The sequence below is a fragment of the Pleuronectes platessa genome, chromosome 4, assembly GCF_947347685.1.
Source record: "Pleuronectes platessa chromosome 4, fPlePla1.1, whole genome shotgun sequence".
Taxonomy (NCBI): domain Eukaryota; kingdom Metazoa; phylum Chordata; class Actinopteri; order Pleuronectiformes; family Pleuronectidae; genus Pleuronectes; species Pleuronectes platessa.
Window position 1 is genome coordinate 20,668,590 of NC_070629.1, and position 17,682 is coordinate 20,686,271.

The window sequence follows — 17,682 nt, forward strand, 5'->3', positions numbered from 1 at the left end:
ACGTCATCTGGATACGTTTTTAATAATTCTACTTGGACAGCTCCTTTGTAATATGGTCTGGATTGTTTTCAGACCAGTGACGTTATTTAATGCTCACCTCAGTACATTGGTTATAATACGTCATGTCTAAGATAATTTTTTGGGGAAAACAGAGGGCAGCCCAAATGCAGACCAGCGGTGATTCACGGCAGAAATGTAGGGATAAGATGGCGTCACCTTTGGGTTGTTGTTTTATGTCGGTGTGAGTCAGACCGTGAACTGAAAAACATTTTTTTTATTATAAATCAAGTGAGTATCATGACTTCAACCTCCAGTAAATGTCCTCACGTAAATAATGTATTCTAATGGAAGCACGGACGTAATTTGGGGGGGGGGACACAGGGGACATGTCCCCTGCGCTTTTTCAAAAGGCCGTTCTGGTCCCCTGCAGTTTTCACCGTCCGGAAAACCATGTTACGCTATGGTAAACAGAGACTCGTTAGGCACTAGGACCAAGCGGAAACGGCCGCTCGAGCTGAAGCCAGTTTGCTTTCGTTTAGACCTGCCCACAAGCTCCTCCATTGGCTCTGCATTCCTTGTGTGATTGGCCGTCCCCGCTGTCACTCCATCAGGTTATAAACAGCACCAGGACGCACACCGGTCTGCCAGTTGGGGAGGAGGCCGTGTTAATCTTCCGCTGTAAGTTGGGCGTTTGTTTTGCCTGGGCCACGTCAGCTGGAAGGATTGTAATATCAGACGTTTCATTTACATTAACGTTTGAATCGGTGTATATGTGTTTGGTAATTAGGCGCAGCCAGGATGTCTAAAAAAAGAAAAGTGGACATAAGAGACTTCTTTCAAAGTCAAAGTGTAAGTTACTCAAAGAAATGCGTTACACCATCCTGCGACACCTTCACTGGCTCCCAATAAAGCAGCACGTCCACTTCAAGATCCTCCTCATCAATTACAAAGCTCTCAGTAATCTTGTAAAGTGTATTTGAGTTTTATTGAAAGTGCTGATAAATAAAATGTATTGTTGTTAAAAAAAGGCGCGAAAATTTCTGGAGGAAAGCAGAGGTACCAGTTTCTATCAATCGCTCTAAAAACCCCATTTCCTAACTTTAGCCACATAAAATATATATGCAGACGTTCAGGAAGAGCTCAGGATGCTCACAGTGAAGCCGGTTCAATGATAGGAACTAACTACAGTTTGGCCAAAAATGCTTCGGTTTCAGTGGTTTGTCTCTCAGCGGTGTCAAATGTCACAGGAGCCGCTGCGGGTGACTGCTCTGCTCTGATTGGTGGGCTCCACCAGGCCCTGACAAAATTTCTTTAGAAATGTTCTAGTTGTTGTTATTATTATTATTATCATTATTATTATAACAGTAGAGCCTCAACAATGCAACGGATTTTAAAAAGCTTATATTTAATGCCAAAGAGATACACTTATTTTCATGTATTATTTTTTATGTTGAAAGGCAGCAACATGTTATGTTGTAAAACACTAACAATGAAAGATTTAGGGAAAAATACAATAAAACCTCGGATTACAAATGTGATTTTACATTTCAACATCGTCTGCTGAAGCCGAGAGGAGTTTCAGTGCACTGAGGAGGTTGAAGACCTGGCTTCGCAACTGCATGAAGCAGAAACGCCTGAACAATGTGGCAGTTTGTCACATACACCAAGAAAGGATTGATGCCTTGGACAGGAAGAAACTCTGCCAGGAATTCATCATTGCCAATGACCGAAGACATCATGTGTTTGGAAGCTTCATGTAGCTGAGAAGCCGCAAATATACTAACTGAGGCTGGTGGATCTGTTAACGTCGCCACTGTGTGAAAGAAACAAAGAGATAACAAATACAGTGTTATCAGACAAACCGTGTAATTATAAATATACACCCTTTCACACCTTAATTGCCACGATCATCCTGTAAGGCTTAACAAGACGAGAAACTACTATAACTGCCTAAAATGACAGTGGTTCTGTGTTACATTAATTTTAAATAAATTTGATCACTTGACTACTTACACTGAATTATGGACATTTTATTCAATTTCTCCCCACCTGTGATATTCCTGCCAGTTTGACCTGCCCACCACTGGGTAGTGCTATGTAAATGAGGTCTGTTTACCATATATTCCAAAAATAAGTGTAAAATTGGTGCTACTGAGATGGAGTGAAGTTGACTAACAAGGTGAAACACAGAATTGGGTGATAATGTTTTGCTACATGCTTTACAACCAGACAAACCAAAAAAAGGGAACAGTAAACTTAAAAGTAGCAACAGAAAACTAGAAGAACTACTAGAAAACACAGTGAACTGAAGAGTTTTATAAAAAATATTTGTGTCCCCCCCACCTCTGAAATCAAAGTTTCGTCACTGAATGGAAGGTCATATGGCTTTTACACAAGGGTAACAAGTACTGAGAGTTACTATGACAAGTGTGACTGCTTGTACACTTCACTGGATTTACTGAGGTGAGCAGACGGGTGAGGGTCAATCCTGAGTGGAACATCCTGCACCTGCAAAAATAACTCAACGCACCTTCAGACATTTCAGATATATATTTTTTTGAAAAGGTAACTGTAAGAAAAAAGAGAGAGAGAGAACTGCATACATTTGTCTGGAGCTGAAGTTTATAACTTAACGTGTAATAATAATAATTTTGGTCACTTTAATTAACATTCTGAGCATGTTTAAACAAAAAATATATAAATATGAAGAGGTAAGAAAAGGCCACAGCTAAGAAGTGATTTTAATGTTCAATATAAATAAATCATGTCGGACAAGGAGTAGGGCTGAAGTGAATACTTAGCGAGTCCTACGCCCTCTATTTTTCAAATTTCATCAAAACCTTTTGTAAAATGCCTCAATATTCCAGCTTTTATCATAAACAGCTTAATCACAATCAGCAAACATCAACGTTCATGGCTTTGAGCGCAGAGGAGCAAAATGATACCCTGCCTCATTGTGCTACTTCCCCTCCACAATCATCTATTTAATATGAACACAGCACTTTTAAGTAATAACAATAATAACTATGATATAATAAACTTGAAAAACTAACCCGACACTGTTTCTGACACGTTGAACTCAAGTACTTTTTATTTCTCAATACATTTATATTCAGAGTTCTACTTAGATGTTAGAAATAAACATTATGTTCAATAAATGCAAAGCACTTAGCGCTAGCAGATCATACATTTGGCTTCATTTATCTCTGTTTTCTACTGGGACAACATTAGTCCACCCTCTGCTCTGAGCCTCTGCTGGACCTGCTTCTCTCTCTCTCTCTCTCTCTCTCTCTCTCTCTCTCTCTCTCTCTCTCTCTCTCTCTCTCTCTCTCTCTCTCTCTCTCTCACAGGTACCCACAACCAGTGGAGAGGGCTTCATGTACAGTACCTCTCATTTACACTTTTTCCTTTGAAAGAATAGTACTGAAAAAGTCAGTATCTCTATGCAGACTTAATAAATTATTTCTTTCCAGCTCAATGGCCTCTTACTAATTCAACCACTGAATAACACCTACACAGCTGTAAATAGATCTGGTGTAAACACTTTTCTACATATGCTTATGTGCATGCCAATCTAGCCCTTAGAGAGGACATGCGGTTCATCCATAACTACTAAAACACATGCACAAGCGAGAAGCTATTTAAGGTCATTAGAAAGTAATTAAAGACGATTGGAACCGTATAAATTGGTGTAACTTACTGTCTTTTGTTCATAGGGAAGGCCGACTGAAACCATTGCACACAAGAGACAGGCAGATACAATGGATTTGCCAGCCAGGTTACCAGCATGCGAGACAAATACACAGATAGACAGGCAGATAGGGAGACAGGCAATCAATTCATCAGCCAGCTAACGACACAAGCAGACGGACGAGCAGACTGGCAGGGAAATGAGCTAGGCGGTGTGCTCAGTGCCGGGCAGACAGGAAGACATTGTACCGCCCGCTGATTTGGACAGGGCCAGTCAACAGACTGAGGGACATGGCGTTTAATCAGTCCGAGATGGAATAGACAAAGCAGAAGATAGAAGCGAAGACAGTTTGTCATTCAAAACGTGTTAATTGAAATAGGAAACAAAATTAATAAGTGCTGTTTCATTTGTCCATTATAAATCCACTATAGCCTAAAGATGGGGTATGTTTTTGGCAGCTTTCTCTGGTAGCAGTTGTGTATCTGGCTGTTCCAAGTTGGGATTGTGTCTCTATTTATGGAGGGGATGTTTGAGATTGTTAAAAAAAACTGTGTGCATCAACGTAAAAAGCCCTACATAAACCTAAATTTCAAACAAGACACTGCAGAAATAATCGTATGCATACTGCAACTGAAAATACACAAAACGTAAGAAATGCTTTAAATGTGAGGAACACAAAAAACGACGCATACTGCAGGATTCCAGCTTCACGCTGCTGGCTCAGTCTGTTTGGTCAAAGAGCAGATGTTCAAATGCTGCCTCCCTCTATGCTGTCACATCTCTCTTTACTCACTGTCTTTGTTTCACTCAATGTAGATATTCTAAATGAGACACTTGAGTCTGCTCCAGCGTCCGTACAATAAAGCAGAAGAAGAAGAAGAAGAAGAAACAAACACAGATATTTAACCTTACACACACACACACACACACACACACACAGCCTCGATAACAGAAAAACACAGGTTGGGACTTCAAAGAATTACAGCCTGACTACCCAACACAACTGCAGAGCCCTTATATCAAAGCAATAACCCTAACAAGGCACTTAGAGATGCACAAACCACACGCATCCACACAAGCTCCTCCAAGCTAATCCCTGAAAAAGAAACATACACAGTTTGGCCATTGTTCTGCAGCCGGCTGTCTGTTCGACTGAAAGACAAAACAAGCTCACAGATATTGTTCTCTTCTCTTCCCTTCTCTCTCTCAGCCAAGGCCAAAGCAATGTTTATTTTTCAGGATGCATTTCCAAACCCATTGGTTTTGGTTCATCTTTGGGACAGTCAAAAAAAAGGAAAAAAGCTCATCTTTTTAGATGTGTGGCAGAAATGCATTGCAGAGCATCTGTGCATCTTGGAAATGGACTCAATGGGATTTTAGGACTGAGGGCCATTCGGTACCAGAGAGAATCCACATTTGAATTCACTAGATCTGCATGTTAATTTGGAATTATTGCCCCGGGAAAAGGTGAAAATAATTCCTTTATCAACCCCTTGATTCAAATCCACACCAACATTTAATTGGTTCATTCTGACCAATAACGCATCCTCCCACCAACTCCTGTGGTAATCTGTGTAGTTGATCTGTAATACTGGTAATAAACAAACAAACAAACAACTGCAGATAGAGTAAATCATAGAATCTCCTTGGCTGAGGTAATAAAATACTTTAGAAATTTACACATTTATCGTTTTTTTATTTATTATTATCGTTACAGTGTCTTTAGATTGTATTGTATGATTGCTCTTTTATTCTATTCTAATGGCCATCTATAAGAAGGTTTCCAGCTTATTGGATCATAATGGTGTGGGGACAATAAATGATTGTGTCTGATTGTATTTAGTATACATAATACAAGTATGAGTCATGGCTGACATTTGTAAAGAAAACTTAACAGTTACCATTTCTCAAAGCATCTAGAAGAATATATTCTGGGTTTCCGCTTCCTCCTCCTCAAGAGCTTCTGGGTGATTATTAACCACAAAACAAATGCCCTGAATAGTTGCTCGCACACTGAAGTTGAAAAGAATGTGTGTGACACATCCTCTGTGTTGTCAGATGAGTCATTAGCCGTGCAGGCAATGCCCATATGAGTGCTGCTCCCATCTATTGCCGCATTTTGTAATTTGCAATATTTCAGGATGGAAATCGTTACAGTGAAAATGTGAGTGCGTCATGGAAAGTAGCTCGGCTGTCAGATGTGCTCAGGATTTATTGCTCGCTCGGTTTGAAAGTAGGAGAGGAAGCGAGTTCTTGTTCCATTTGCGACTTATCCATGAAACTTTTGAGCATCTTTGTCCACATAAACTTCCCGTGTATAATGAAGTGTGCTGTTATCCGGTGGTAGAAAATAGACAACATAATACATTGATTGTTTTGGTTTGATATGGAAATAAATTTGTTCTTCAAACAACTCATGCTCTTTTGTCTTTTATTACAAAACATCATGAATTAAAAGAAGTGGGCCATTTGGTGGTGCCAGCCTGGTTGTGCTTATAGTTTTTATTTGATGGAATGTTACTACTGTATGTTTTGTGGCAGAACGTAAGTGTGTGTTCGTGCCTAAGATCAGATGACTGTAATGCCACAACAGCAAGTGCCACCTTACCACTCATCATCTCCTCTACCCACTTTAAAGACTTCAGTATGTTTTCATTTTTAATGTAACACTACATTTAACCTGCCCACAGTGTGTTGTCAACAAGTAAGAATGCCACCAGCAGCACGTTGTGTAAAGAGCAAACATCTTGCATGTCTTAAAGCCTTAAACTGAATGTCTCATTTATTTTGAGATGCACTGAAACATTCGTTTAACGTGGTAAATATTTTAAAAGCTCTGTTTATAAATCACTGTCTTAAACAACATTTTTGCAACAAACTTACTGTTACAAATGAAATTTGCTGAAATAAATACAGGTTCATGTAAATTTAACTGTGTGTCATTTTATTATAAATGCAATTAATGTGAACGAAAAAAGCAATTAAAGAAGTAAAAGGCTTGTGTACTACTTGTTTGCACTGTTAACCTTTTAACATGTTTACTGTCTAATGCTGCAGTTTGACATCTGTGGCTCTTTGGCGGAGATAGTCAGATGAGGATATAAGACATTTGTTGAATTGGAATATTACTGTAATGTTTTTGACATCACCATGTTTTGTAGCTTTGGATTATTTCACAGTAATTGTTCAATCTATGACCAAGCCTGTTGGTTTGATACCGAGTGTGTGTACTATTTGATTAACATGCTGTGTATCAATATTCCAGAGTCAATTTGTTGTCCAATACTGCATTTAGATTAAATAAATTGACTGCCAGCGTCAGAGTCAACTCAATCATAAAGGGAGAACAAATAATTAACAGACTGCCCCATCCTCAGCTGAATGTGTGTGTGTGAGGTCAGCTCAGAGGACACACAACCGATCAATGGAGAATTACTGAACATGTAAGACTGAGGCTAATTTTGTGCCATGTTTTAAATGCCGTGTTCCAACAATAATTAGTTTCCCATGCCTCATTGTTCTCAATTAAATGCAGAATTCAAAACAAATAGAGACAGGACTGTGCTACTGGATGAACCCACGGTATATTAAACCTGAAACAAATTTTTCTAGATTTTTGCATGATTCAGGCAAGGTGAAATTTAGAGATTAAAGAAGGGGCGGCTGTGGCTGAGGGGTAGAGCGGTCGTGAAGGTGGTTCAAGCTGAAGGTCGGCAGTTTGATCCCCAGTCTGACCCATCTGCATGCCGAAGTGTCCTTGGGCAAGATGCTGAACCCTGAATGCCCCCCCATAGAATAATAAAGTGCTGCTAGTAGATGCACTGTATGAATGTGTGTGTGAATGGGTGAATATAAAACTGTACTGTAAAGCACTTTGAGCGATCATCAAGACTAGAAAAGCTCAATATAAATACAAAACCATTTACCAACCATTTACCAAAGATGTGTGAGAGAATCAATGATCACAGAGGGCCTGTGAACATCTTCTTTTTTAAATTACACTTTTATATCAACACATCATAATTAGACTGTGTGATTGTTGTATCTGTTGACAGGGCAAGGCGACATATTATTTTTAGTCCTACCTTCTTGTACGGCCTGAAAGGGGTTGTTTCCATCCACAAACTCCACTGAAACCGTGATCTTCTCCGTCTGCAAGATATCATTGTTCAAATTGAGATCCGCCACGGCAAGACGGAACACCTCGTCATCTTTCCGTGCTGACTCATCAAAGATGGCACCTGTTAAGTAAAAGAAAGACAAAACAAAGGCAAAGATTGAGTCAGTATTAGGAACATTTTGGGAATAGCAAAGCCAGTAGAGATAGAAATATAGTCATACTGTGGCTAGAGTATTCAGCCCATAAAGCTCTTCAGAGAATCAAGGGTCAGGCAACCTTTTACTCTTTCACAGTTGGTTTATCTTTATGGCGACCATAAAGTTGTGAAACAGCAGGAGTCCAAAAACAATGACACCAGAGTTTGACATATCACGATTCACATTTCAACCCATCAAACATTCTTTCTCTTGTTCCAGCTGATACCAAGATCAAAAGGCAGGTTTTACACACAGCTTTGTCTGTTACCTCGACAAAACATTGGTGTTCATGAACTTGTTCTGACCGGCTTCTGAAATCAATCGATCTCCAGTTGTCAGCTCTACGTTCGGGTCTGAAAGCATCCACGTGTGTCTGGAGATCCTGTGATTCAGAGTCTGACTTTCGGGATCAAGTCTGATGTGAACGCATCGGTGTGAAGGACCACCTAATCATCTACTGTCCTCTGACCCACTGGAATGAATCAAACATGTTCTGCTTCTGAGTGTCCACACATTGATTTGTATGTGGTCACCACCACAACATCATCACTGGCCACCACACAATGACTGATCCCTTTTGTAAACTGGTGGAACCTTTCAATAGCTGTGTTCATTCATTCTCTCTCTCTCTCTCTCGCTCTCTCTCGCTCTCTCTCATGCCAACACAGACACACACACAACCATCGTCATCACACACGTGCATGTGTGCACAAGCTGGGTTAAAACAACAGTATTCGCAAATAACAAATGGTCACAAGAGACGCATTCGGGGCACATTTTATTGGCAGGTGTGATGAGACCCAGTTGGAGCTGTCCTCTTGTGATCAGATCTCTCAGAACGGATCTTAACACCAGGTCTGAAGAGTGATGCATGGCCACCTGAACACAACATCTGGTACACATGAGACTGTCCCTTGAAACCTCTGGACTGAAGAGCATTAGCTTGAAAGCTGCTTTTAGCATCTGACCAGCTTGTGGGAGTAGTAGTGGGATACTGAGGGTTTCACCCGTTGGGTTCTTCACATGTGAGAGAGAAAAAGCCTCATTGAAGAGGAGCCATCACTGGGTTGACCTCCGTGCGTGTTCGAAGGTCAGTCTTGGCCTGAAGGCGAGCTAACTCAAATGATTACCGCTCAAAAGAGAAATGGAAGAAGAAAGGACCGGTGTGTGCCAGCATGGACGTTAATGTTCCCACTAGTGAATATTAAATTATTCATTGAAATAAATGTCAGCCTGTAGTGTTGCTGGTGAGACGGCAGAACGAGGCACCACTGGGATGTTGACTGGCTGGTGGAGATCTGGTCTTTGCTCTGGTCTGTTACACACAATTTACAGTGTGTTATCTTTTTCTTTTTTTTTCTCCCTCTCCTCCCTTTTAGCCTCTCATTTCAACCCAGTTTATCCCTGGAATCCACTGGACTACTAATTGTGTAAGCCAGCGCAATGGAGCACCACTAACCGTATTTCACTGACCAGAAAATAGGCCTCACGTTGTAAAGTGTGTAACGTGCGTGTGTGTTAGACACAGGTTGCGAATTCCATTAATGACCAGGCAGACTACATTGGCTGAGGGCTCTTTTGTACGACATTTAGAAGACTGTTGCTATAATTGGCCTTGTATAGTTCAATGGGCAGAGTCTGCTGCTAATACCACAAAGGCTCTGATCTGAATTCCCACAGTGGCCCAAGTTACTGAGGAAATTATGTTTCCTGGTGAAGCAAAAATATATATGCATCACTTTAATGTGATAATATTGGTCCTCAAATGTGAATCCGCCAAGAAACCCACTTCCTGTGTCCGGTGCAGGTTACTGTGGTGTAATTAAACTGCATAAAACGGTGCATTGCCCTGACACAGAACACTGCGGACAACATTCATCTGGAAAACGCAGATCCTACTTTACCCCCCCCACCCGCACTCAAATTAACTGTTTATGAAATTCAACTTCTGGAAGAGAAATGATTCCGGCACATGCAACAGATTCAAAAGCAGCTGCTGCTAGAAGGCATTCGGGAACAGGGTAGCGCACTAACTGCCTCCTCGTCATAGGGCCTCATGAAATATGTATCCTTCAATAATTTGATCCATCAGCATTTGGCAACTATAAATAACCACCCACTGATTGATTCCTGGTTGTTTTTTTATCATCATGCAGTATAGATGAGGTGAAACAAACAAGTCTGGACAAAGTGATACAGAACGCAAATCCAGAGACTAATTAACTATTCCAGGGGAGATAAATCATGAATGATACAATGGGTTTGGGAGATGCCGCTGCTGGGGAAGGGGTTGTTCTCGGCAGGGTGATGTTAGGTGGTTTATGTCTAGAGGACAAATGCATGGCAGAGAAGAGATGATTGTGTTTACAGTTTTAAACGAAACGCTTTGAAGAGGGCGTTCAGACGAAAGGGTATCAGACGTTTTCTTTACTAGTTTGTCACATCACTTGAGGTCAATTTTTGTTTTTGCACTTCCCAGTACAAATTGCATGAAAACATTAAAATTGGGAGGATAAAATTCAATTAATAAAAACGAGCAGTGGGGTAAACAAAAAAAACACTTTATTGGCCCTTTTAATGTGACTTCCACAATGGAGTTGCCATAGTAACCCCTCCTGGTGCTTCCAGACGTATGTTAAAAGCTGCACAGTGATGAGCACAAGTCTCTGTATGTGAGTGGCTCCTTCTTTTTTTTCTCCCCGTGATACATCCCACCAGCTACTTGACACAAGAAAACATCAAAGTGGAAAATCTGCTATTTACAGCTTTTAATCAGTAATTTTCCTTTCTTCGTTCTGTCTCTCTTATCCATGACCTCTTAAACACCCACTCATTTGTTTTCCTTTCTGTGTTTGTCAGCTGTTGCACCTTTGCTGCAATTCATCAGCTACGTGTTTGTGTGTGTGATTTAAAACCCACACTCTTGAATCCAGGTACAGTGAGCAGGCACACAGACGGAAGCAAAGTTATGACAAACAGCAGGTGAGAGTTAAACAGACAATATTTTACAAAGAGAAATGTCTACAGGATGATGAAACCGATTTTAATCATTATACAAGTATGTGTGTCACATTCTTGTGCCTCGAGGTGTGAAAAAATGATAATCCCATTATATAAATACTCCTGAATCTTCATGGAAGATTTCGCTCCATTTAAAAGCTCTAGAGATTCTGAATGAGTACGTATATAGGGAGTGTGTTCATTGGAATTTGTATTCTACTACTTATTTTCAAGAAATCAATAAGTAATGAATGTTTGCTGTGAGAAAGAAAAGTGAATTGGAGAGAGAAGGACGGTGGATATATGTCTGCTGCTTCCTGCCAGTTATAGCAACATCACTGCATGCTGATTCACCAACAGGGATGTACGCACACACACACACACACACACACACACACACACCCACACACACTCCTGGCTCTGCGTACTTTCCAGTAATGTGATTGTGAGCGCAAAGGCAAACGTCACAACATAAATCAAGCAGGAAATAAAAGCAGTGAATCTTGTTTTTACACAGACGCCTCAAGGGCGGGCACGCAAACAAACACACACACACACACACACACACACACACACACACACACACACACACAATGTTGGCAGCAGCCTCTAAATCTGTTTCAAAACCATCATCAACAACAGTGGTCTATTTGAATGGATGCAGCATCCAAAAGTAGACACCCCAGATTGTTGGGTCAAGAGGTATTGATCAAATGTCTGCCACTGGTCAAGTGCTCGGTATTCATTTCCCAGTTTGTTTACATAGATAACGAGGCAATAAATAACCTGTTTGTCTGCCTGATGCCAAATAACAGGGAGGCTCGGGGATGCTACCGGTGGAAGACGAATGAGCAAGAGACAAATAATTGATAAGTCCGTGATCAACATTTTCTTTCACAGTCTCTCATTTCGCTCAAATCGGTTTTTAGAATCTCAGTAATCATAGCTTTGACATGTTCTCTTCTTTTTATTGACAACATTTGCTTTTGATCAGAGTAAATGATTACATTCAAGTTTGAAACTTTGAAGGCAAGATGATGTGGATGTAAATATATAGAGAGCTGTATCTAAAGTACATGAACTCAGCTCTTTCTGAGTGATTTTTTAAATGTTGCCGTACATTACATTAAATAGAATAATTTACAGAACAGCCTCTTTGATATTTCCCAATGATACAAGGGATGTAAGGGATGAACAGACAGATGGACAAACAGTACGAATGACAAAACTCATGCAAGATGAAAGGATGATAACGGTCATTTAGCGGACGAGCAGCGCAGGTACTTTCATACTTATATACTTATTATGGTCATGATCAAGTTTCCCAAAAATTTGCTACACAACTTTGGCCGTAGATTAAGGCTACAGCCAGGCCAGAAGCTCTGTGTGGCTGTGTTAAGGCACAGTTATACCTTTCGCTATTAAACATCAGCATGTTACGGTGATGACAACATGCTGAAGGTGTGTTTACCACGTTTACCACTGCAGTTATTGTGTAGGCATGATCCAATGAGCTTATTATCCTTGAAAATAAAGTTCAGCAGAGGTGAAAATGGATTTGTCTCCTTTCAAAACCTGTTAAAAAACTACATTTTCCGTCAAGTAAGTCAAAGGTAAGTATTAAACTATTAGATGGAAAGAAAAACTGGTATATTAATCTCAAACATTTTTTTTTTTAAGGCGGAATAATTCTTGCGGCTCATCCATCTCAATAACAATAAAAATTAGATAGTGTCATTCATGCAGAGAAAGGCAGATTGTTGAATGTACAAAACAGAGCTCAATTTCCTTCTTAAATGAACAAATTAGGATGGTGCTCATCCACTGCAGTTATTATGTTCCCACAGTTCGTAAAGACCCGATAATTAAGCCGGCTCCTTCTCGGGATAATCGTTCAGCGTGAGGAATGAAGGAATGGATTTACGAGCGATCGACTGTTAAAGGGGAGGGCAACATGGTCACATGAGGTCACGACCAATGATAGAAGTTAAACAGTTACAGCACAGTTATTTGTTTTCAGGGTTTTCTTTAAAGGTAAAACAGCTTATTGCTGAAAAAAAAACGTTTTCCCCGTCGAACTGTACACCTGCCTCCTGATCTTTCACCCTCATTCACTCCAGCTCCTCTCTTTTGTTGACACCCCCCCTCTTCTCCACCTCCACATGTGGCTGCTGTCTCTCTAAACACGGCTCTCAAGGTTTCTGGCTCTGTGCCTCGGTCGCTCCAACAAACTCACACACCTGTTAGGGAGGGTGCAGCTGATGACAGTAATGTGACAGGGACTGTGACAGACAAAGATAATGACTGGAAGGACACACACACACACACACACACACACACACACTGGTGATGTATCGCTGATCTGTGACAAGGCCGGACCGAGTGTTGCTGTCTCAATGTGATGATGAAAGCATGGCGGCGGCTGAGCTGAGTGATGATCGTGATGAACAGGGGAGGTTATCGTCTTACAGTGTCAAGTGTCCACACACACACACACACACACACACACAAAGATGCTAGGACACAGAAGCAGGATGTTATTTACAGCAGTGACGTGAGAGCTGGAAGGGAGTGCGTTTTGACACTTGGGAGGACAGCGTATAATTAATGTGCGCGTTTCTCTGTATAGTTTGTGTGTGTGTGTGTGTGTGTGCGTGGGGGGGTGGGTGTGTGTGCGTGGGGGTGTGGTTGTGTCTTTGTGTGTGTGTCCGTGGGTAAGAGAGGAAGAAGACAAAAGAATTAATGGTCAGAGAAGAGAGGAGGATGCCAGTGGCATATAACACAGACAGATATGAAAACACCTCTAATATTTATCATCTGGGCTCATACACACAGTTTTTGGAAGGAAAAGGAAGAAGTAATCCATTTTTGTCCGTCTGTGTGTACATATAGGTCAGCGGAAGAATAATGTGTGTTTACTGCATCAGGGACACTGTGTAGCAGAAATGTTGATACAAAAGTAGATATACCCTCGATACTGACTCATCTCTGACAATCTCTGCCCATATACAGTGCCTTGGTGTATTGCATTGTTAGATCTGCAAGCTCACAATCAGCAGATTTAGCATATACGGATATTATGTGTTAAAACAAGTGTGTGTGGTTTTGTGTGTGTGTGTGTGTGTGTGTGTGTGTCAGTGTGTGTCAGTGTCTGTGTGAGAGATGCATGAGATTCTAGTTCACCCCCCTCCCCCCTTGTATTAATGGACAAATCTCCAAGGTAACCTGATTTGTGCGAGAAAATTCTCTCTCCCTCTCACACCTTTGTCACCCCCCCCCCCCCCCCCGCCTCCCCCGTCCACTGTCTTCTTTTATTATAGGTGTGTAAATTAATTAGCTCCTTCATTAGGGAGGCGAGCAGCCAGGAGAATTTGCAGCCATAGTTCAGCAGCACTTCACTCCTTTGTCAACTGTCACACAAAGCTGTGCCAAGGTCGTTCCCATCTCCACCACGGCTCTCTCCCTGCTTTACCTTTTCCCTTCGCCGCGTGTCGACGGCATTGAACCTGTCTCCCTGCTTTGAAAAGACCCACTGGAGAGATCCAGGGCTTTCCTCCAACACAAATGAACCTATTTGGAGGTTATGTATTGTGTCTCCATTCATTAGCGAGCAAGCTGAACACAATTTGGAAATAACCATTCGACTAAGGCACATTTCCTTGGCCCCTAAGTTTTGCATTCAGCCAAGTAAAGGGCAGACAATTGACAGGAGCATTTTTTCTTTCCGCTTCTCTTCATGTCAGCTCTCTGCCAGGTTTGGCCGAGTCCAGCTCATTTGCAAACCACAGCTGACTCAGCTGCTGTCCGGCCAGGCTTGCCTGGGATCTTAAAACAGTAAAAGTGGTGGCTGAGCGCCAGTTGTTAGAGTATATCTAAGCCTTAGCCAAGTTATGAGTAAATGATAATTAGGGTGATGGCAATGTCCCTTCGAAATGACCCAAGCTGTGTATTATATGTGCCTGTGCTTTCTCATGACAGCTTCTGCACAAGGATTGAAGCATTTTCCTGCTCCTTCATACCATGTTGCTTTAAAACAGGTTTTTCTTGTGCAGCTCTACACGTTCTAGTGATCCTTCCGTCTTTATCGACGTCCTACCCTCACATTCTCATCCACCCTGTCTCTCACTTTTATCCCCTTATTCCTGATTTATTTCTCCATCTGCTTCTTTGCTCCTCTCCCCTTTAATAACCACCGTACCCAATGTTCTTTGTTCTGCTGATCTGCTTTATAGTTTTGTTCCACCTATTCATTGCTCCCGTCCTCTTCATAACTCCATTTTCATACCCCTGAATCCTTCCTACCAATTTCCCCTTTTCTCCTAATTCATCTCCACCTCTCACCCTCTCTCCTCCTTAATTCTGCCCGTCTTCATGCACCCCTTCCTCTTCTGTACATCTTTTCACACGCTCACTGTCCCTGTTCTTTCTCACCCCCTCCCTCCATCACTGCACAATGTAACGCCCTGTGTGACACACAATCATAGAAAACCTGCCATGTCTTTCAAAGCCTTGATGTCCTTGAAAACGTATGGATATACACTTGTGTGTAAGTGAAAGACCCGGGGACATGGAGATAGAGATTTAATTAAGAAGGAGCTGACATTTGCTGACGTAGGAATCAAACAGACGCTTTGGCATTTTCAAAGCTTTCAAAACAAACCAAGAACACAGCCAAGCATTTTCAAAAGGCCCGTTCTTTGTTGCTGTAAGAGAAATGTGTTTTTTCCCTCCACCCATCAAGCAGCCATTGTTTACAGATACGCCAGAACACTGAAAAGCAGATTGCACAGACAGGTAATCTGGCCCAACAAACGTGTTTTCATCTCTCCTTTCTTTTATAAAAAGACACAGTGTCATTGTATGGCAATGCAGTTAAAAGCCTTAATACTTTGAAGGCTGTTCTCTGCCGGTACATTTTCTGTTTGTGGTGGGTTCCAACATCTGAGGGTTAGCTTTTCAACAGCATTACACTCACGTTATATAGTCAGAAGGATAAAACCTTGAGGGTGGACAACAAACAATTTTTGATGTCTTGAATAGCAGTACTTCAATGTACAGATTCAACCCTGTGTGTTCAGCTGAATTACCATACAACTACAATGCACTTTCACTGGCTTCAACATTACTTCTGTCGAGGTACTTTTAAGTTTGCAAGTTTTTAGATGCAAACATTGGGAAAAGTGTGGAAATGTTAAAATGGCCAATAGGTGGATATAATGTAAACCAGGCTTTAAATTTCCTCAATGGAAATTCTGGTGTTTGCATTTAGGGATGTTGGAGAAGATAATCATCTACAGAGAGATGAGACTAAATAGGAAAAGATTAAGGATGCTCTGATTGATTTTCCATCGATTGGCATCGGACGATATTTCCTCTAATTAGTTTGTTCGCCGATCAGAGGAGCTGAGCAAAACAAGAAGAAGAAGAAGAAGATGAAAGAATCAAAAACAGCGAAAAAAAAGTCTCATGGAGTTTAAAGTGCTAACATCCTCGACTGTACGGAACGAAGCGTCAAATCTGTCTTTCAAGCAAGAAACCGGTCTTTTTAAACACCTTAAGTCTTTAAGCTCGCTCTCCTGATTAATGCCGAACATTTGGGAGGGATTTTGCCTGAAGCGATGGTAAGAGGCTTCGGATTTGTACACATCATAAATGTCATTTTATATTTCAGGGAGGGGGAGGATTTTGTAGGAGCTCCCCTCTATTGCCCTCCTTCCCCCCTGGCAAGCTGCATGTCTTCAGCATCTTCACACACCGAGATTTCCCATGTCGTCTTCTTCCACCCTGTGCGATCGAATCCCACGCTCCTCTCCATTTTTGACATTTATAACCGCAAAACTTCTGAATGCTCCACCCCTTTGTCTCCTCCATCGAACTGCTCTCTGTCATACTTTTCTCTAAGTCCATCACACACTCCCTCTCCTCCTCTTTACCCTACCATCGCAGACTTGTCCTCTACCCCCTCTAAAGATCCACAACCATTTTGTCCCCTCCTCACCTGCTATCCCCTGGCACTTTTATCCTCCCGTCCCAAATCTTTCTGCTCCTGATTTCACACCCTCCCACCTCCTTCCACCGTTATTTCCTTCATCCTCTTATCCATTCTGTCTCCTTGTCGACTCGTTTTTATCCCCATCAAAGTTTGCTCCCCCCCCCCGTCCTCTTTACCCTCTAAAACCAGTGCAAATCCTGGAGGGTTTTCAATTCATCATTACTCAAGCAGTTCAGTAGCTATAGTCATCTTTCCCGTCCTTGGTGATCCTGCTGCAGACATGCCCCTCTGCTAAAGCTGCAGACTTAAAAAAAATGCACCTTCCCTATTGTTTTTTTATATGCAGTAATGCAACCAAAACCACATGAATTTGCATAAACACACACGCACACATATGTATATGCCAGTAAAGCAGCTTTAGGGTAAATTACCTTGATAGAAAAGCCACACGAAATCTGGTATCCAGTAAAGATATGTTGGCTTTAACTAACAAATAAACAAATGATCAATAAAGTCTTATCTATTTCTTTCTCTTTCATCAGCTCTATCTTGCCAATTTGCTGTTTTCAAACATCAATCCATCTGCCCACAGAGTTGGTGCCACTCCCGTTGTCCTCATTTCCCCTCAATCACATCCTCTCTCCTCCCGTCTTTCTATATCTTTCTACATAAACACTATCTT

General features: G+C 41.4%; 1 protein-coding gene across 1 annotated transcript in view; it reads right to left on the minus strand.

Annotated features, from left to right (window-relative positions):
* The window catches only part of grid2 (glutamate receptor, ionotropic, delta 2), a 423,119-nt gene that overhangs the window by 340,082 nt on the left and 65,355 nt on the right, over positions 1-17,682 (minus strand). The window contains exon 2 of the mRNA XM_053421456.1: positions 7,777-7,932. Within this exon, the coding sequence (XP_053277431.1) occupies positions 7,777-7,932 (156 nt within the window). The remainder of the gene's footprint in view (positions 1-7,776; positions 7,933-17,682) is intronic.